The 20,170-nt window shown below is 47.7% G+C and overlaps 9 protein-coding genes across 9 annotated transcripts; 6 read left to right on the top strand and 3 right to left on the bottom strand.

Annotated features, from left to right (window-relative positions):
* Positions 1–1,058: 1,058 nt before the first annotated feature.
* On the top strand, positions 1,059–2,389 carry FPRO_05819 (putative CYB2-lactate dehydrogenase cytochrome b2; the record flags this gene model as incomplete). The annotated part of the gene is made up of 4 exons (XM_031229335.1): positions 1,059–1,735; positions 1,782–2,108; positions 2,160–2,286; positions 2,339–2,389. The coding sequence occupies 4 exons, from the start codon at positions 1,059–1,061 to the stop codon at positions 2,387–2,389; spliced, it is 1,182 nt and encodes a 393-aa protein (XP_031079582.1).
* A 741-nt stretch (positions 2,390–3,130) lies between these two features.
* On the top strand, positions 3,131–4,788 carry FPRO_05820 (uncharacterized protein; the record flags this gene model as incomplete). The annotated part of the gene is made up of 2 exons (XM_031229334.1): positions 3,131–3,307; positions 3,361–4,788. 2 exons carry the CDS (start codon positions 3,131–3,133, stop codon positions 4,786–4,788), a joined length of 1,605 nt encoding a protein of 534 aa, XP_031079581.1.
* A 610-nt stretch (positions 4,789–5,398) lies between these two features.
* FPRO_05821 (uncharacterized protein) lies at positions 5,399–7,065 on the top strand (the record flags this gene model as incomplete). Its single annotated transcript, XM_031229333.1, has 2 exons — positions 5,399–5,982; positions 6,033–7,065. The coding sequence occupies 2 exons, from the start codon at positions 5,399–5,401 to the stop codon at positions 7,063–7,065; spliced, it is 1,617 nt and encodes a 538-aa protein (XP_031079580.1).
* Positions 7,066–9,486: 2,421 nt separating this feature from the next.
* FPRO_05822 (uncharacterized protein) lies at positions 9,487–10,024 on the top strand (the record flags this gene model as incomplete). The annotated part of the gene is made up of 2 exons (XM_031229332.1): positions 9,487–9,672; positions 9,731–10,024. The coding sequence occupies 2 exons, from the start codon at positions 9,487–9,489 to the stop codon at positions 10,022–10,024; spliced, it is 480 nt and encodes a 159-aa protein (XP_031079579.1).
* A 159-nt stretch (positions 10,025–10,183) lies between these two features.
* FPRO_05823 (uncharacterized protein) lies at positions 10,184–11,915 on the bottom strand (the record flags this gene model as incomplete). The annotated part of the gene is made up of 2 exons (XM_031229331.1): positions 10,184–11,561; positions 11,614–11,915. 2 exons carry the CDS (start codon positions 11,913–11,915, stop codon positions 10,184–10,186), a joined length of 1,680 nt encoding a protein of 559 aa, XP_031079578.1.
* Positions 11,916–13,283: 1,368 nt separating this feature from the next.
* FPRO_05824 (uncharacterized protein) lies at positions 13,284–13,940 on the bottom strand (the record flags this gene model as incomplete). Its single annotated transcript, XM_031229330.1, has 1 exon — positions 13,284–13,940. One exon carries the CDS (start codon positions 13,938–13,940, stop codon positions 13,284–13,286), a length of 657 nt encoding a protein of 218 aa, XP_031079577.1.
* A 514-nt stretch (positions 13,941–14,454) lies between these two features.
* FPRO_05825 (uncharacterized protein) lies at positions 14,455–15,264 on the top strand (the record flags this gene model as incomplete). The annotated part of the gene is made up of 1 exon (XM_031229329.1): positions 14,455–15,264. The coding sequence occupies one exon, from the start codon at positions 14,455–14,457 to the stop codon at positions 15,262–15,264; it is 810 nt and encodes a 269-aa protein (XP_031079576.1).
* A 681-nt stretch (positions 15,265–15,945) lies between these two features.
* FPRO_05826 (uncharacterized protein) lies at positions 15,946–18,054 on the top strand (the record flags this gene model as incomplete). The annotated part of the gene is made up of 1 exon (XM_031229327.1): positions 15,946–18,054. The coding sequence occupies one exon, from the start codon at positions 15,946–15,948 to the stop codon at positions 18,052–18,054; it is 2,109 nt and encodes a 702-aa protein (XP_031079575.1).
* A 254-nt stretch (positions 18,055–18,308) lies between these two features.
* On the bottom strand, positions 18,309–18,944 carry FPRO_05827 (uncharacterized protein; the record flags this gene model as incomplete). Its single annotated transcript, XM_031229326.1, has 1 exon — positions 18,309–18,944. The coding sequence occupies one exon, from the start codon at positions 18,942–18,944 to the stop codon at positions 18,309–18,311; it is 636 nt and encodes a 211-aa protein (XP_031079574.1).
* Between the last annotated feature and the right edge of the window lie 1,226 nt (positions 18,945–20,170).

The following is a 20,170-nucleotide window of genomic DNA, read 5'->3' as shown; positions in this document are numbered from 1 at the left end:
AGAACAAGCAAAGACTCATTTTCAAAGGATGAGTTTCATAAAAACCAACAGAAAGGTTGCGGCTGATCGGCTCATGCGCCAAGAATGTCACTTCGATCAACGGCTCCCAAAGAAGTAACTGCTTCATGCTGCTTCGTCTATGAGTGGATAGTCCGTGCCAGATTGATATTTTAAAGTTTCGCCTTGCTGGACGGAAAAATTACCATGTTGCAAGCTAGCCTGTCAAAACGAGATACGGCGATCATTCCCTTTATAAACAATAGTACAAATCTTTGCTTAAGATGGCGGAATCTGCCTTGTCTTGAAGAGGCTTCTACTTTCCTGTTCCAGACGCTTGGCCGTTGTCAAAGTGGATGAACTCCACAACTGTTGGATCGTGGAGTTGAGGCTAAAATGACGGTTATTCAGCATCCCACTTCTTCGCGGTCAAGATGGGATGGATAGTGGAGTATGGGATGTTGGCGATATGAGAAAGTGAATTGTATCATTCATGCAATCAATGAGGCTCTTCAACGTCTGGATCAGCTATTTGGGAGAACCAGGGTTTGAGTATTAGAAACAATCAATCAAGGTTTATTGATATCATCAGAAAAGATCATGGGAGCAAAAGAAACGGACTTTAAAGAGTTCAACAATAGACAAGGCGAGTGCAATTCTGATACCGGCGATGCTCGTAATTGCCTAGTCCAGACTAACAATAAATCCTCGGCGAATATTTCCTCATGCTCTCCTTGATTTGATGGATCTTATCAATCTGATCAAGGCATCAACCCCCACGACTGTCGCAGGCTAGATCCGAGAAGGCATAGCAGTGCCCACTCTTCATTAACCTCAGGGCATGAAGCTCCACCAGCAAACTCAAGGACATGCCATAACCGAAGTCTTGTCCGTGGATGTCTTGGGCCAAGTATTTACATTTATCCAGGCGTGTTTCCTCTTTCTGTTGGTTCTGATGTTTTGGCTCTTCTTTCACTCATTAACTCACTCTTTATTCTCTTATTAGCCCAGGTGCTACATTCATTCGTTACTAGAACCTCCGGCAGGTAAATCCGTTCATTATGCGTACTTCAACTATCGTTGCCTCTCTGGCGGCTGCCGTCTCCGCCTACGAGCCCTGGCTCAACGAGCCTGACACTGGTCTTAACACTTACCTCGCTAGCACCAACTGGACCGAGGGCAGCCGACCTCTTCTCAAAGATATCCGTGGTGTCCCTGACTTTGACTTTGCTGCCCGCCAAGTCTTGACTGATCAGCAATACGCTTTCTATCGTACTGCTGCTGCGGGAGAGTGGGCCTACCGCAACAATCTCAAGGTATGGGAGAAGGCTCGACTTCGACCTCATCAACTCGCCAGCGTGAAGGGCCTCAACGAGACTCTTGGTGTTACTGTCCTAGGTCATAACTTCAGTGCTCCAATTTTCATCTCACCTGCCGCTCGTGCTGGCTATGGTGACTCTGACCGTGGTGAGCTCAACTTTGTTGACGCAGCTGCTGATGAAGATATTCTCTATGTTGCTGCTCTCTATGCCACCAAGACTATTGAAGAGATTGGAGCTCAGCGCAAGAAGCGTGGCAACACCATCTTCCAGCAGATCTACTCCAATGCCAACCTCTCTGTTACTTGGGATGCCATGAAGCGTGCTGAGGACCAGGGTGTCAAGGCTTTTGTCTGGACTATTGATGCCCCTGCTACATCTACTCGTCACCGAGCTGCTCGCTATGACACCACCAATGCGTATGTTCACCCTTATTTAACACCAAAATCAACTAACAAGCTTCAGCAATGGTGCCACTTCTGTTCTAAGCTGGGATCTTTTCAAGGAGATCAAGTCTCATACCAAGCTTCCCATCATTCTCAAGGGTATCACCACCACTGAGGATGCCCTTCGCGCTGTTGAGGCTGGTGCTGATGGTATCTGGCTCTCGAACCACGGTGGTCGTCAAGTCGACTACTCTCCCTCTCCCCTTGAGATTGCATATGAGCTTCGACGCAACGCCCCTGAGATCTTCAAAAAGACCGAGGTTATCGCCGATAGCGGTATCCGTTACGGAAGTGATGTGATCAAGCTGTTGGCTCTTGGAGTCAAGGCCGTTGGTCTCGGCCGTCCGTAAGTTTTCATTTCATTAACTGCTTAGGAAATTTGCTGACATTCTTCAAGTTTCATGTACTCCAACGTCTATGGCGTGGAGGGCCCCAAGAAGCTTATCCAGATTCTCAAGACTGAGATTCTTGCTGATGCGGCTCAGATTGGTATCACTGATCTTCACAACATTCCTTCCAAGGTGGTAAGTTTAGTCAACTATTAGGACGGAGACCAGTCTAGCTAACAAATATAAGCTTAATACTCGTGCCCTCGAGCGCGATGTTTATCTCATGGACGAGAACTAAGATGTCTCGCAGCCCTAAGAGACGCATCTATGATATTTACATGTATATATCTTTTAGTAGATAAATATCTGGAATTGAAAATTGCTCTGATCGAGGTACTCGTAGAGTCGTAGTTCTCTGTTATTAGTCAAAAATTGCTAGCCCAGTTGATTGGCCAGGATACTGAGCTGCATGGTGGCTTACTGGCTATCATGTGCTACACTCTAGACTTTCACTTCTTAAATTAACGACTCCCTGTCTCGTGTCTCCCAGAAGCACAAAGAAAATCGCGCAAGAGGCGCTAGCCATGGAGGGCAGAACCTCTGTTGAATTGAGGTGCCATGTTTGCCGTCGCATACCATGGAACCTTGAAAAATGGCAGTCATCGGCTGCTATTCAGCATCACGACTCTTTCGAATCCCTTGAGGCCTCATCAGCCAGAGGTTGTTATCTTTGTCGTAGTTTTCGTGCTACGGTATACTATAGTCTCGGAACCATGGGCCTGAAGTCTCCTCCAGCAGGTCCCTGTTTCCTATGGTTGCCCACCAAGAGTTACATTGGCCTATCCAGAAGAGGGGATAATTTCGATGCGGTAATTGGCCTGTAGTCTGCAGATTCTATGTTGGAGATATCCTGTTTCTCCTTGCTATATCCGTACATGTCGTCAGAGCTGACGAAGAGGACGCGGTAAGTTAATGTGATTATTCATGGCACTCTCAGAAATTAACAGAACAACAGAACGCTGCTCCAATATCATTAGAAATGGCCTTGGGACCTAATCTAAAAGATGAGCTTTGTGATCAAATTCACGATTGTATCAATAAACGCGGCGTTCATCAAGAATGCGACGTTGGGTGGTTTCGTCAAGATCTCAACCCAAACCCACCAACACGCCTCATAGAGGTCGATACTAACGACCCCAGTATCGTCAGACTCATTGTAACCGCCGAGGATTTGCGCAAAGACCTAGTGCCTAAGTATCTTACGCTCAGTTATTGCTTTATCTTACGCTCAGTTATTGCTGGGGCTCTACCAATGAACACGCCAAAACTACCAGAGCAACAATAGCTGCAAGGCGCGAAGGGATCTCAGTACATGACCTCCCGAAGACTATACAAGATGCTATCCAACTCACACGGCTATTGAAGTTTCGATACTTATGGATTGATGCTATATGTATCATTCAATCAAATCTTGGGGATGCGTACCTTGACGATTGGAATACAGAAGCACCGCGCATTGGATCATACTACCTACATTCTAAATGCCTCATCTCGGCGTCCGCTGCATCGGACAGTAGCCAGGGGCTTTTTGTTGAGCAGACTGCCCGAAGGTATCCTCTGAGGACGTGTGCACTGGCTTTCAACAATGACAAACAAGAGTATATCTGTCTTTCTGTGCCACGTCCATCTCCTTCAGAAGATTGGTCCGCTGAGCCGCTGGGATCAAGAGGATGGTGCTTACAAGAGGCTGTTCTGTCACCTCGGATCCTGCATTGGTCCAAATATGCTCTGATATGGCAATGTAACGGCACAAAGAAGAGTCTTACGTATGGAAGTGATTTGGACACCGCTCAAGACATCAGAGCCAGTCGGTCGCATATCAGCCTTGCCCAAGAACCTGATAGTGCAATGGGCGACGCATGGACAGAGCTCATATCTAGGTACTCTAAGATGCATTTCACCTTCGAGACTGATCGACTCGTTGCAATTCAAGGCTTGGCTAACCGACTTGTTGACCTTCATGGTGGCGAGTACCTTGCCGGAGTATTTCGTTCACACCTTGCTGATGGGTTGCTATGGAAGAATTCGTACGACAAGGCTCACAACGCACTGACCGGAGTACCCACCTGGTCGTGGGCTACAAGGTGCCTCAATATCTGGTTTCTTCCAGTCTCACATTCCTTCATACGGTTCGCGAAACCAAATGTCTTCCCGGACAACCACGGCCCCATAAATCTCGACACTCCTGAGAAATGTGCTCTTCGATTTGAAGCTCCACTGATCAACATAAACCTAGGAAGGCCGTTCACGGAAACCGATATTGTTTCAACAGTGCAAAGGCCTGTGTTTGCATGTCATGTAAGCTTTACAGAAGACAGTGAAGATGAGTACGCCGTGAATTTCGAATACGATGCCGAAAGCCTGATGCCTGAAAGTTTTGAAATACTAGAGGTACTTTTCCTCGGACTGCACGCGCTTCATAAACAGAGAGGATATATTGGTCCGAGTGAGTTCGAAGAATCAACTGTCGTTGATCCTGATACTATAGTATCATGTGAAGGGATTCTCTTGCGAAAGGCAGGTCAATACTATGAACGTGTGGGGAGACTTGATTTTGACATGCCCAAGAAATACAAACGACGGATAAGGTTGAAAGAGCTGATGGACAGTAATAGAGCGAATGTTTATCTTATATAGGTAGCTTAATGTTATATTCGGCTTGACATAAGGACATGATGTTTTCAGAAGTTAGCTCGATGTCGTTCTTTTCTTAGGCCGGAACTTACCGTGTCCTCTAACAGAAAGAACAGGGCGGAATTCCTGACATCATAAGAATGGATCAATCTCATTTCAGCCTCGGATTTTCATTTCGTCAGAGGCTGTGCGAACTTACAGCCCCATATCGAGGTAGAGCTGAGGCTCTGATCTAAACCCATTTGGGCCTCATGTTGCGATACCCTTGTAAAGCCAAGAACTACACATCAGCATCTGACCAATCAGACAAAGCGCAGCATGCTACCAAGTTAAGTAAGGTCAATATCGCCTCGACGAAGTCAGAGTCTCTGTATAACTCTGGACTTGTCATTGGCTATTTACTGGTATTTTGGTGTCTGAGCCACTGAGAATAGGCGAAGCTTGGATATTTAATGCTTGGTGATCTTGACAGCGGAATTAAGCTTGTTTACTATGTCTTGGCTTCTAAGCATAGACGAAGGCGATGACATGGTCAAAGATGAGGTGGCTGCTGTATAAATAGCTCTAGCTCTTCCCGAATCTCGATTATGTTACGATATCATCGGCCATCATCATGGTTTCCTACAAACTTCTTACAATCGCTCTCTACGCGGGAGCAACACTCGCGCTTCCACAATCTAAAACCGCCAGTAACCCAACCGCTACCATAGACAATGGTATCATAATCGGAACCTCAACGTCCATTCCTGATTCCAAGCTCAAAGTCAATCAGTTCCTGGGAATCCCCTTCGCCGAAAAGCCTATTCGCTTCAGTCCCCCAAAGCCAGCCAAACCATGGGATTCTCCCTACAATGCCACCGTATACAAGCCCGCTTGTTTTATGAAGTTCAACTATCCTGAAGAACGACGAAATCAAACGATTGAGATATTTGCTACACCTGGACCCCCAGCTGGGACTAGTGAAGATTGCCTGAACTTGAACATTTATGCCCCTGCAGGTGCAAAACCCGGTTCAAAGCCTGTTGCGTTCTGGATTCATGGAGGAAGCTTCAGTCATGGATCTGGATCTTTGCCTTACTATGAAGGATCCAAGATGGCGGGCTATGAAAACCTGGTTGTTGTTACTGTAAATTACAGGACCAATATCTTTGGATTTCCTGAAACCTACGATTTGCCTGAGGGAGAGTGGAATCTTGGGTGAGTGAGACCTCGCATCCCAACCATATTTCCTTACTAACATGCACCAGTTTCCTTGACCAACGACTAGCCCTTACCTGGGTGCAAGACAATATCGCTGCCTTTGGAGGAGATCCCAAGAAAGTCACCATTTTTGGCGAAAGTGCCGGTGCTGGAAGTGTTGATGATCTTCTCACGGCTCCACCAGATCCTCTCCCTTTCCGCGCGGCTATTCTGCAGTCGGGTTCTGCCTCAACAAACGTTACGCCCACTGGCTCTTGGAAGAATGCAACCAAGCTAGCTGACTGTGACAAAGGTGACTTTGATCAAGTCCTCAAGTGCATGCGCGGGATCCCAGCTGCCAAGCTTAAGGATATCATCGAAAGGGGCATGCTCGATTTCGCACCTCTCAGCGATGACGGGGTCACACTATCAAACTATCCCCGCGACATCCGGCTCAAGTCAAAGAACAACCCAAAGCTCATGGCCCGAGTTCCTGTTATGTTGGGTACAACAGCAGATGAGGCCAAAATCCCCAATTTCATGAACATCACCGTAAAGGATGCTCTGAAAACCTTGGCCCCGGGGATAAGTGACTTCCAAGTCTCGCTCCTCAAGTTCCTCTACCCCATCGGATCTCCCGGAATCAACAACGAGTTCGACCAGGTTACCAGAATGGCCACTGAAATCGGCATGCAGTGTCCCATTCGCTACGTCGCGGAAGACTTCGCTGAGGCAGGCACAAAGACCTGGCGATATATCTACAACGCTAGCTTTTCCAATACTGAGATCTTCAAGGGCAGTGGAGCATACCACTCTGCAGAGATTCCAACTCTCTTTGGGACTTTTCCCGAGAAAGATGCTACCGACTTTCAGGAGAAGCTAAGCAGGGAGATGCAGAAGGCTTGGGGCAAGTTCATCAGAGATCCCACTAATGGCCCTGGGTGGGAACAAATTCCTAAGATTGGTGTCTTTGGAGGCGGCGTGGGACCTGATACTGCCAAGGAACGAGTCAAGGCATTGGATGTTAGAAATACGAACATCATTGAGCCAAGATGCTTAATGTTCAAGAGCATATGGGAGAAGGGTCAGACAAAGGAGTAATGTCATTGTTTGTAGGCCACATTCGTACAAGTTAAGAGGTTGTTGACTTTCATTGAAACAGTTCCACTAAATTTGCGTGTTTATTTGTATATCCATCTTTATGTCCAATGATTTTACATCGGCCAGCTGTACATAAAGAATCCAGACAAAATCAGGATTGCACGCGGCCTGTAATGCATGGCTAGTGCCTGGCCGTATACACAAAACACTTATCCTTATCACTTATCACTATTTTGACCTAGCACAGCATCATTCGGTACCAGCTCTTAATAAGCAGTGACGAGAGCTCCCATACGCCTCTATTCTAGATCTTCACTCATACTGAAATCATTGATTGGAAACTGAGTTTTCGCATGAATTACAATCAGAGCCTTTACCGATTTATTTTCCTGTTCCACATCTGTAAGACCTTGAAGGAGTCGTGGGTCTCCTTGTTTGAGCATGTCCTTCAGTAAGCGGAATGTAGTAACGGCTAGGTAGCTTGCGTTGGCTTGCTCTGATAGACCTTTAAGTGCGAGGACGAGTGTTGACTGTAGGGCTTTCTTGGCCTCCAGTGATCGTTACTTGGCGGAGGATATTGTGCCCAGTGTCATGAAGCCGAGGAGAATGTGGTACTGAAGTATGAACGGTTCAATAACGTGTCGGAGGTAGTATAACCGTGACACTGTCTCGAAACGCATATTGGTATCTGCAACGACATGATCCGCGCCGAAGACCCTGGATAGTTGCCAACGAATCTCTACGACTCTCGAGTCCCCGAATCCTTCTAGCCTTAGCTAAGAACTGGTACTGCAGCGCTTGAGGCTTCCTAAACTCTGTGCGGTATGCAGTTTTGGTGTATACATGCTATAGCCGTCAGCTAAAGTGTGCATCGACGTACTTCAGCAGACGCATGCTCCAGCGAGGACTACATTGACGAGACACGATGAACAAAGGTTGTCGCGACCAGCGGCTATGTCGTCTAAGAAGTGGTCCTTGTGGAAAAAAGAAGTACATCTTGAAAAGCCCTCATAGCAAGTTCTCGCTCGCTGGAACTATTATCCATTGCGAATGCCTCAGTGTATCGATGCGCCGCTCTATCGATGTAGCAGCCTGATGCGGTGCCGTGTTTTGAGATTGGTGACCGACTGTTCCCGCATTCAATCCAGCATTCGAGCTACCCGCCGCCGCATCCTCATTAACCATCTCATAGATACGAGATTAGAAGTAAGAAATATTCTCGCTACGCAAGTAATGGGGTATTTCAGGGCAGAATGTGAAGCTATATCAATGCCATGTTTGGGGAACAAGTTCTCGGTGGGAGAGCAGTCGCACAGAAGGCCGCGCTTGATACAGACGGTGGACCGTGGCTCTTGGCCATCGCACAGTTGGTGTTACAGCCCAAACAATTCACCCGCTCAAGATTTCGATATGTTTACTCTCACTTTGCGTCTCTTGCAGGCTAGACAAGCGGTGTCGACGGTCTTCCTCTGGGGAGGCAAGTGTGTTTGAGAGTTGCCCATGCTTCCATTGCGAGGGCCCACGATTCACAGTTGCCCGCCCTTGAGGGTCCATTCGATGGCTCAGTGTTTGGAAGGACAGTTATCAGGTAAGCAAAGGTACTGATCGAGCTGGCCTTTCGCTCCTCCAGCAACATTATCGGCCCGGCTGATGCGCAGGTGCATGGTTAGGTGGTACCTATTTACACAAGCCTCGGTGTCTCACTTCAATGACATCAATTGGTGCAGCTACGAAAGAAGAGGTGACTGGGCACCGACCGAGTGGCAGTGACAGTAAAGTTTATGGCGTCATGGTAGGCTTCTAGAATGAAAGAAGGCCTCCCAGTGGCGTGCTAGCAAAGTAGCCTTAATGATAATATCTAGATATGGATGTTCAACTTAACCAGGCATCAACTTTACATTGACTCAAGTACCAGGAAGCTCTGGTATACTGCCATGCGTTTATGAAAAGTCTCGCTTGGAACCAGTAGTTTATCCTTAAAGATCCATTTATATCCTTGTGTCTCAAGTTCCCGACACCGGATCGAGAACAAAAGAACCGCGGCCCGTCAGTCTCACCTCCGCATCCGGAACCATGCACATCACAACCTCATGTACAAGGTCTGCCATGCTTCATTTGGCGAAAGATAAGCGAAGAGGCAGTGTTTCCACAGTTACCAAGGTCTAGCCAAGTAATGACATAAGAATTGCACTTGCGTGGGAGTATAAGAAGCAGGAGTTGTCATCAGAGTGATCCCTTGGTTTGAAGCTTTCTAGAAGCTGCAGTTACGACCTTTCAGACTGTCTACCTATCGAATGAATTGATCTTGGAAAACTCTCTAAACAATCAGTAAGGAACGCTTAAAGCGTCATCGTTACTCATCTCTATCGCTGATGTTAGCCTGAGACATAGCATCACCACCTGCAAACGGCACTGCTCACAATGTTCGCTAAGACGGTTATTATCTTGCTGGCATCCTTATCACAGGGAAAAGAAATCTTGAAGAGGCGTCACGATGAATCAACACCCATCATAGATGAATTCCCATGGTCTTCTTTCCTCAACAAAACAGGCATCGATCCGCTCCAGTATCTCAAACCTCCATCTGACGACACACCCGAGACACTCGTCTGCACTACGGCAAGATCTCCAATCTCAGACATTCAACGTCACTAACCATGATCAGGAACCCGGTCCCGATCGAATCGCCTGCCCAGTCGCCATAGCTGCCTGGTCAAACTTCACCGATGCAGAACAGCACATAAGCATCCCAGCTGGCCAATGTCTATCCGCGACAGAAGAAACCTGCCGAACCGTTGCGTGTGCGCCAAGAGGAAATGTCACGGTTCAAAGTGATGAAATAACAGGACGAATGTGGAACCCTTTATCGACGAAGTGTGTGTTTGGTGGCGTCGGGGGAATATGGCAGAATGATGGGTCAACTCTGGTCATTGAGATGGGATACGCAAGTCAAGAGTAAACCAATATGTATTCGTACTTTACAAAAGAGTCTAGCTGGTATTCGCATCCCATATCCTTACAAATCCAATATGCCTTTCCTAACCTTGCGCCAAAAGAGGTATCTCCAAATAATCCCATCCAAAGGTCAAATCGCTTTCATAATCATTTTGTGTTCCTTTTACGCCGCAGCAGCACTGACAGCTCCGGTCATAGAAGGCGGAGCTCCGGGCAGATCCTCACTAGGATCAAGCTCGCCCTTCATCTCCTCCTCGCCCTCTTCGACCTTCTTCTCAGTTGTCTTCTTTCCGTCAGCGTCTCCAAGACCAATGATGTCGATCCATCGCCAGAACTCGACAGGGTTGTTGCCGCTCTTGTCAAAGATGGCTTGGTCATTGTTGATGCCGTCTTTGCAGGGATCACCGTTGGCTTCGTTGAACTTGTCGAGCTTGTCGAACGAAGTACCGTCAACAAGATCTCCGGCGAATGTGCGACCGACGGGTACGTTGTTCTCGCGAAGCATCTGGAGCTGAGCGCGGAGGTTAAGACGAAGCGCTCGCTCGGGCTGCTCAGCCTTGAAGATCTTCTGCGTCAACCACGGAAACAGAATTCCAAAGTCGGACTGGTTGAGATGTGCAGAGTTGCCGACATAGAAGAAGTTGGGCTCTGACATCTTGTAGCCACTGGGCCGCTCGAATAATTGAGGTGTAACGACCTTGACGGTAGGATCGGGGCTTAAAACACGCGCCTTCATGTGAAGATGGTCGGTCCACTTGAAAAAGTGCTCCGATTCGACTGCCAGAATAGCCTTTCCACCAGGAGCGCTGGCCTTGTCGGCATATGCAGGTAGCGGTAGGTTGAATAGAGGCGCCGAGTTGGGAGCCATCAGTGGCATGCACCACATGTCGAGCAACATGATGAGGGTCTTCTCAGTAACCTGCTTTCGAATATCACTGCCCTCAGCAGGGACAAAGATGGGCTTCTCCATAGCAGCAACCTCTTGAACATCAGCGTAGTATGTGCTCTTGAGGAATTGTGTCATCGTAGCAGCTCCAAAACTGTGGCCAGCAAAGATAATGCTTCCAGGATCCTGGATATTGCATCGACCGATGAATTGATCTAGGCTTGGGGTTGAGCGGTTCAAGTTGGTTAATCGTGTGCCATTGTCAACGGCGAGCATGGCTTGATGGATCATACCAAGCTCCCAGCATCGAATTCGGAGTTGGGCTTCGCGGGCTTGGTAGACTTCGGGGCTGACATCGTGGGAGATCTTCTCGTAGGGAACGTGGATTCGGCCGTTGGAGGTGATGGTTTCGTTTTGCTTCTCGGGAACTCGAATGAAGCTTGCGACAGCGCTGCCATCGCGATGCTCAGGGCAGATGACGACAATACCGTGAGAGGCAAGGGAGCCTGCGATGTAAGAGTAGGAGTTTCGGCATCCTCCCAGACCGTGGGAAAAGATCATGGTCGGCCATCGCTTGTTCTCGGTCGACGATTCGAGGAGCTTCGCATTCTTATGGGCTGGGATCGTAGTGTAGTGAAGATGTCGGGGCAGGAATCTGTTGACTGTCAGCGCAAGTCATGGCAACGCTTCAAATTCGGCACACTTACGAAAGGAACTCTGCCAGCATAGGCCCAATACCGAGGAACTTTGTGTATGCAACCAGATGCTGTCGCTGAGGGTTGGGCAACCAGCTGATGTGCTTCTCGTGCGATTCGGGAACAGCTGGGTAGAACATGCGATATTGAACAGTATGGATCTGATCGACGCCCTCGGGGGCAGCGCTGGGCGCTTCAAGTTCAGAGATAGGAATCTCGACATCGACGGTGCCAACCTTGTAGGGCCCTGTGTATTCAGGAAATGCAGGAATCGGGCTAAGGCGTGAGAGGTATGACATTTTAGAGGCGTTCATGATGAAAGCTGATGCGACAGCGCGCAGAAATGAAATGTCGCGTGTTGTGTATCAATCAAGGATGAAGAGAATGAAGAAATAACAATCGCTAAGTGAGTTCAATAGCAATAAAAGGTTTGTGCTTAGAAAGTGAAGACAGCGAAAGTCCGTCGGCGATTGGATTGCTCGTACAACGCAAATAAATCTAAGTGTGGCTGTATCTTTTGGGTGACGTTTACACGGGCGGAACGCTATGACAAGGGTACAGCACTGCTTTCACATGCAAGAAAATGACCAAACTATTCGCTGAAAGAGCCAGCAATTTCGACAATGGGAAAAAGGGGGAAAGCAAACAACATAAATAATTAATTAAAAAGGAGTAAAAGAAAGGTTTCACAGCATCATCAGCATCATAAAACAAGGGGCAAGTCACGCGACAAAAAACCTGCAAAGGCATGGAAGCATTGATCTATTCCCATTTGGTGACCGAATTGGCTGCAAGTGTCTTGTGCACAGTTACCAAGATCTTCTAGATTTTTTTTGGGTACAGCAACTAAAAAAAAAGTTCTTGAGGATCGACGTCATGATAAGATGTCATAGCCACGTAGACGCCACGATGTCCCCCAGGCCGAGGCAGAAAAAGTCCGGAGTTTCCGGGTTTCTTGGCATTTTTGTTGGAGAATTTTCGTGGGTTTTCTTGCAGCCATTAACGGGGATGATCGTCAGGTTCATCGGTCTCTCGGCCGAGTTTAAACGTCCGTGATAGCTTCGATGGTATCATTTGCAAACTCAATATGTAGATTTTCCTCTAGAGCTTTCCCTCATAGACCGTGGACGTCGTAGCATCGTCAAACTCTCTCTGTTCTTCCAGTGATAACATGCAGTCCCTTTCGAATCATCTCCTTCGATCCTCTTCTCGAATGACCCCCATGATGTCCGTTTTGTCGTTCTCCTCTCCATGGTCTGCAGTCCTTACAGAAATCATGCCCACACTCAACGTAGTCCCATCGCCATGGCTTAACATCCTGCTTGCAAACATGACCCTCATTAGGTCCCTTTCCGCATCTGCAACAAATCCATCCTTTCATCATGCACTCTTTATATGCACATCCGGCCGTTCCGCAGGGCCGTAGCGATCGAATAACGGTAAAGTCGACGCTCCCGCATGAGCATTCTGAGCTGTTGGAGATTTCTTTTCTCGTCGTGCAGTCGATATATCGGGCTTTTTCTTCGTGCCCGCAGGCATAATGTATCCATTGGCAGGTGCACATTGTGTATCATTTCGCTGTTGGAGTTGAAGATGCAAGGAACCCATACCAGCGCGAGACAGAAAAGCAGCTCGGTCAGTGTTTGTAACCCGCGCAAATCTCCATTCAGTGACACAAAGATCTACGCGAATTCCTTGGATTTCGGCCGCGTCATTGTCCGTTTCTCGATGTTTGCATCACGCTCCATGTAAGTCTCCACAAACGTTCCGAACGACCACTTAAACTCCTCCTCAGCTTTTACCTTGAATCCAAGCTTCTCGTACACCAGCTTTCCTTTGGGTGTAGCCTCAAGGAAACATGGAAGACCGTCTGTGTCTGCACGCTCGATGCCCCAGCGGAGAAGTAAAGTGCCCGCGCCTTTGCGTTGCCAGGTCTCGTGCGTGCAGATGACTTCAAGATAATAGTGAGGTCTATCGCCCATGAATCCACGATGGCCTCTTGTCATAGCGCCAAAGAACTCGACGGCGAGATCACCATTTGCTGGCCATGCCTCGGCTGGTGGAGGATCTTGAATTGGGGCACCGGGGAGTGCCCATTTCGCTAGCGAAACTACCTTTTCGTCTTTTGAGTCTGGGGATGATTTGTGAGTAACGACGAGTAATTCACACAGAGGGTCTGCAATGTCATCCGTGAAGGTCTTCTGAAAGAAGCGATCTGAGGCTTCGATGTCGGACGTGAAGACACGACTTCCGATAGATGTGTCACCAAAGGCTGAGTAGTAGACCTGGCACATCTCAGGGATGTCCTCTGGGACAGCAGGGCGCAGCTGAAGAGGCATCTTCGCGATATTGAGTGATGCAGTGAGTGAGGAGATGATTCAGTGACAAAGTGGTGACACGATTCATAAATATGGTGACACTGCTGAGCCGTCCTCTAGCATTGAATCGCCATGGGACATCCCCACAAGCGAATCCCAAGCGGAAGGTCTAGCGAGGCACCCTTGTCCATCCTGACGGGAGTGCTTGAAGATCAACTGCGCTATTTGAAGGGAAAGTGGTCATGTTGGAGGATATGAGGAGTCTTGAATCTGGTGAAGATCATAAGAACGATGCCAAAAATTGCAATTATTGGTGTTGAAACGCCTCGCTGATGCGGTCGGTATAACTCAACTAACCCGTCTTATGCCGCGTTACCCCGTCCCCCGCGCCCTTCACATCAAAAGCAACACTAAGTATTGACATGTACTATTTAGTATGACTCCCCAGTCTTGGCTTATAAAGATTGCGAGAAATGTTGTAATTGAGAAATCAACAAAGAAAAGCCAGCATCGTATATATCAACATTGATCGACCATGTCCAACGACCTCGCCAAACAGCTCAAGGCTCTTCACAAGCCATCGTCACCAGTTGTCTTCCCGAATATATGGGATGTCCCTTCGTTCCAAACCATTACATCACTCAACAATGGGACTTCTAAGCCAGTCAAGGCTCTAGCGACAGCGTCTTGGGCCGTTGCAGCAACATACGGTATCCAAGATGAGGAGCTCACCCTAGAGCAGAACATGGAAGCGATTAGCAAGGTTGCACCGCTCGCCAAAGCGGCTAGCATTCCGTTGTCTGCCGATTTACAAGATGGGTACGGGTCTCAGATTGAGTCTACCGTCAAGCGAGCTGTTGAGCTTGGTGTTGTCGGCGCCAACATCGAGGATGTGAGCTCTGAAACAGGCGAATTCTACCCCATCGATGAACAAGTCCAACGTCTCAAGGCAGCTCTCAAAGCTGCCTCTGACGCAGGCTGTCCCGATTTCGTCGTTAATGCACGATGCGACACCTTCCATGTCGACACAGGCCTCTCAGAAGCTGAAGCGATGAAAGAAGCTATCAAACGCGGAAAGGCGTACCTTGAAGCTGGTGCTACCACAGTGTTTTACTGGGGTGGATCAGGACGGGGACTTCGAGATGCATGGGTTAAGACCTTGGTGAAAGAGCTTGATGGAAGGGTTGCGGTCAAGCTGGCGCATAGAACCAAGGATGCGCTGTCAACCAAGGAATTGGGTGAGATTGGTGTTGCGAGGATTAGTGTTGGGCCAAGTCTGTTTCTCTTGGCCCAGGCTGCTATCAAAGAGGCGGCTGCGAGTATCCTCGATGGTGGAAATTTGTAAATTCCTCATTCACGGTAGTACAGAAAAGACTTTTTCGACGATATCTCCGATTATTCGTTGGTGTAGCTTTGTTGCCTGTAATGATGTGAGGTTCACGTCGCTCAACATTCGTGTCTCTGCAGATCCTAAATCATCCTCAAACAACACCTCTGATGATCCTTTTGGCCATCCAATCCCAGGCTCAGTATCCTTCAGATGGAACTTTGGTTAGTTACAATGGTTTTTCCAGTTTTGAGGCGGTGTTGGATGCCTACAGGCAGCCTAAGCCTTATGGGCCGGTGCCTGGTTCTAGATCCATTGACGGGCTGTGCTGCGATCAGCACGGTCAGCAATTGCTGCAAATGGTCGCCGATGAAATCATTCAGCCTATCAGATGATTACGAGAGGCATATGCCCGCTGTTCACTATCGATTTTCGCTGTCGTAGCTATTCACAGCTCGACTTGGCATTCCTTTTTGCGGGTCTGGGCAATGCCGTGTGGGTAATATGCCGTCGTGCCTACAGATGGACGCCTTACCTGAGGCTGAATCGGTGTTGTATTATGTATAAAGAGTAGCATACAAACTGGAGTAAAAGTCATCATCTTAAGTTTCTTCACACTTCTTCATCTCATTCTCTAATCTCTACTACAAACGTCATCCTTCCCTCACATAATATACCATCAACGCCAATACCTGCATTATGACTACCGACACTATGGACTCAACCAAGAGCAGCGGTGACGAGTCTACCGTTATCTTGACACCCGCAGAAACAGAACCCAAGGAGGAGGCCACAGAAACCAAGACAGAACAAAAGACAGAAGACCCCAAGACAGAAGATACACCAAATGAGGACGAAGAGAAGAAGGAAAAGGTCATGGTCGGTCTCCTCACAGAAAGCAAAGATCTATACGCAAAGTTTGATAAGAACGGAGACCGATCATGGACAGACAAGTACCCTGACGATCTTGAGGAAGCAGCAGAGAATGAGGAGACCCAAAAATACGCCGTCATCATCCGCAAGCGAAAGCCCAAGGAGGCCGACTCTAACAAGCCTCTCGACATTGACTCCCTCGTTATTCAATCCCCATACCTCAAGCGCGTTCTCGGAAAGGTCTTTGAGGACTATCCCGGTATCGTCACTGATGTTTCACGCCTCAAGTTCCATGCTCCCTTTGAGTGTTTTGTTCATCGCTGGGGTCAATTCACTGCCGCGAAGGATGACCCTAACTATGATCAAATCACCCGCGAGCATGTCTCGCTGTTGCATAAGATCATGAGGGATGAGTTGGGTGAGATTATTCAGCTTCGGGAGGATTACTTCAAGAACCGCGCTGTTGCTTTTGAGCATGTTTGGACTCTTTTCCCTCCTGGTTGCACGGTTTGGGGTTCTGTTAAGGGAAGACCCGTTGCTGTTCGCTTCGACTCTGGATACCTCGCAAAAACACAGTGCGGTGGTCTTGCTTACATGATGAACTGCAAGGGCATTGATTGGGATGGAAGAAGCATGGGATGGTGCGATATCACCATGCAGATCAACGACTTCCCAGGCACTGCTCCCTTCTCCAGCCTCTCATGCTATCCTCTAGAGTACCACCCCAACCATGACGCAGCGCGCAAAATGCTTCTGGAGCGTGGACGCAAGTTTGAGAGCCTTGCGGGCTATCACTACAAGGCATACAGCGGCACTGCCATCTGGTGGGTCAATGCGTCCAAGTCTCGTAAAGAGACTGTCAACTCACGCATTGTCATTGATGGAGCGAACTGGGAGAAGCAGAACCCTGATCATACCGTTTGGCTCAACTATCTGACCGGTGAAGGCCCCGTTGCCAGCAGTGATCGTGATAGTGATGCTGGCAATGACGACGACGGCGACGATTGTTATAGTGATTGTTACAGCGACTCGGGCGCCAAGAAGCCTGAGTTTGATGATGACCAGCGCGCTCCTCTCAGCGAAGAGCAGCTCATCATGACGGGTCCTATAGTCCGCGGCTATGCCCTCAAGAACAAGCGATGGATGGAGTTCTTCATTGATGATGTTACAGAGGTCAAGTTCAACGACAAGGCCTTTGACTCGCTTGTTCTTCCGGCCGATCAGAAGGAACTTATTCTCGCTTTCGCCCAAAGCCAGGTCAAGTTCAAGAATGTCTTTGACGATATCATCTCTGGAAAGGGTAAGGGTATCATCATGCTCTTGTCTGGTGGTCCCGGTATTGGTAAGACACTGACTGCTGAGTCGGTGGCTGAGGAGATGAAGGTTCCCCTGTACATCATGAGCGCTGGTGATCTCGGCAGCGATGCTTACGATATCGAGGAGAACCTTCAACGCATTCTCGAAATGGTGGCCAACTGGAACGCTGTCCTCCTTCTCGACGAGTGCGATGTCTTCCTCGAGGCTCGCTCAGCGCATGACATCGAACGCAATCGAATTGTTTCAATCTTCCTTCGCATGCTCGAATACTACGAGGGTATTCTCTTCCTCACCACCAATCGCGTCAAAGACATGGATCAGGCCTTCCAAAGCCGAATCCACATGTCGCTGGAGTATCCTCCCCTCGACAGCACCGCCCGAGAGTCTGTCTGGCGAGGTTTCTTGAGCCGCGCTATCAGTGTGGATGCAAAGATGGAGGGCGAATCTGCGCATGAGATTAAAGAGGAAGAGATCAAGGCTCTGGCTGGTCTGGAGCTGAATGGTCGACAGATCAAGAACGTACTCAAGACGGCGAATCTTCTGGCTTGTCACAAGGGAGAGAAGTTGGCGTTTACTCATTTGAGGACAGTTTTGAGGGTTGAGGGTCACTCATTGTAAGGTGTTAGGTATTGAAGATTTAGCGGGGTTATTGGAGAACTGTAAATAGATATAACTATTATTGCGCCATGCAAGCAGCCGTTGCCTATCCGTAAGCCACCCGCCGTGACTAATAGTGCAAGCAATAACGACAAAGAACCCCAATTACCTTCGAACAAAAGATATCGCAGACCTTTTCCAAGTCCAAAATACTGTGTTTCCTAGGAAAGCAAAGTGATATTACCAAAGAGTTGTAGTGATACCCCCGCCTGCTCCTATAAGTACTCCTCCATGTCTCTCTTCCACTTAACCCCGTGGATCTCGGTCATAAAATCCTCAACCCACTTCTCGAAAGGCTGACACTTCCAATTCAAGACGCCGTGAACCTCAAGATCCCAATTACGACGACCCGCGTGACGGAGATCAGAGAATAGCATACGCAGTATGCTGGAGAAAGCCTCAATATCCTTTGAGGGGAGATTGCTGCAGTACTTCCTCACTAGACAGTGAGCTACGGGTCCCAGCCTATCGAGAGATCGACTTTGCCTCGGGCTATTTTCTATGAAACCCAGCATGTACTTCCTCGCGCTGGCGTTGGGGATAAAACAAACCCTATCTGCACACGTCTCGCCGTCAGGATGCTCGCGTTGGCAGATCTTGAACTGCATGTCCTTGCCGAGGATAGGACATGGGGGTGCACAGTCATACTCGTCATCTGCATATCGATCGCTATCGTCGTCCCAGGAAGAGTTAGGCGGCCGACTGAAGGCGGCATAGTAGTGTTGGGCGGGCGATGAGTGAGGTGGATAGACGGCATCCCTCTTTTTAATGAGGAGGTTGTGAAGACCGAGTTCCATGTCCTTGTAAAGCTGTGTGCTATAGAACCTGGCTCTCTCATCTGTATTTGCCATCTTGGATGTAAAAGGATTGTGGGTTTCTGTGAGAATAAGTGTTTGTATGAGACGTCGGGTTTGAGAATGTGTAAAGTGTGATGAAATGTGGGAATATTGTGAGTCTTTAAGGACGAGAGTGTCTCGAGAATAATTACTCCTTGACAATAGATGACTTGCATGGTCGGAAGGAAGAGTCCTTTTTATAGAGACTTCAATATATTTTGGTTCGGGTAGACTTCACATTAATATACAGTAACTTCAATATTGGAAGCTTGTTTGTTGAGAAGTTCTTTAGAACCACGAAATATTATCATATAGCACTCTATAGAGTTATATTTAAATGAAACTTAGTAGGAATAGTGTTAGCTAAGAAAGGGTATTTTAAGATATTTTTGGTGTCTTAAGAAATTTATTATGGACTGTTAATATTGCCTCTTTCACATTTTTATCCTTTCACTTAAACCTGTTTATCTATATTGACCCAAATTAGTGTGTCTTTAAGCTATCAAGTTTGACTCAGAAATACCACTATTCACCGCCCATGATTGAATCAGGACAAATTACTACTAAGAATTCACACTGAATAAGAGAACGAGGATCTTCTCAAATGGTGCAGCTATCAAGATGAGACTTTCGCGGGAATGTGAGCGCTGTAAGTCTTTTATTATCTACGAAACATAATATAGTCTCTCGATAAACTAAGTTATAGCATCAGTTGAGCCTCGCCATAGCTTTTAGACTTCAATTATAAAATTCACACAAGGTGTGTAAATCAAAGCAAACAAGCAATATTGAAGCCAGCCTTGTTTGCCGTAACCTTCAAAGTCACCTAAAAACAAAGGTTTGGTGAAATCGAAAGTTCTCATGATATTGATATAGAGGGTATTGCAATTCTCATGATAGTTGATTCAATTGAAGTAACTCAACTATCGAGGCTGACAAACTTGGTCTACCAACCACATTAGGCAATTCACAGCAATATATCGTGCTCAACCCCGCCTCGGCCCGCTATAAGCAGCTGAATTGCGTGAGCATTTCAACTTCTTCATGTAGGGCGTGATAACAAAGGGCGCGGTTTGACATTAGTTCCTCTCCGATCATCATTCACTTTCCAATCTAGACAAAGTCAAGAACCCTAATATCCAACAGCTTATAAATTCGATACGGGATCATAGCTTATAAATCCAACTTCGAACCATCTATAAACGCAGCCCCTACCTGCGAGTATTGGGGGCATTAGCTAC

This window comes from Fusarium proliferatum (genome assembly GCF_900067095.1).
Source record: "Fusarium proliferatum ET1 genome assembly, contig: FPRO_scaffold003, whole genome shotgun sequence".
Taxonomy (NCBI): domain Eukaryota; kingdom Fungi; phylum Ascomycota; class Sordariomycetes; order Hypocreales; family Nectriaceae; genus Fusarium; species Fusarium proliferatum.
This window is presented reverse-complemented; position numbering and strand designations above follow the sequence as displayed.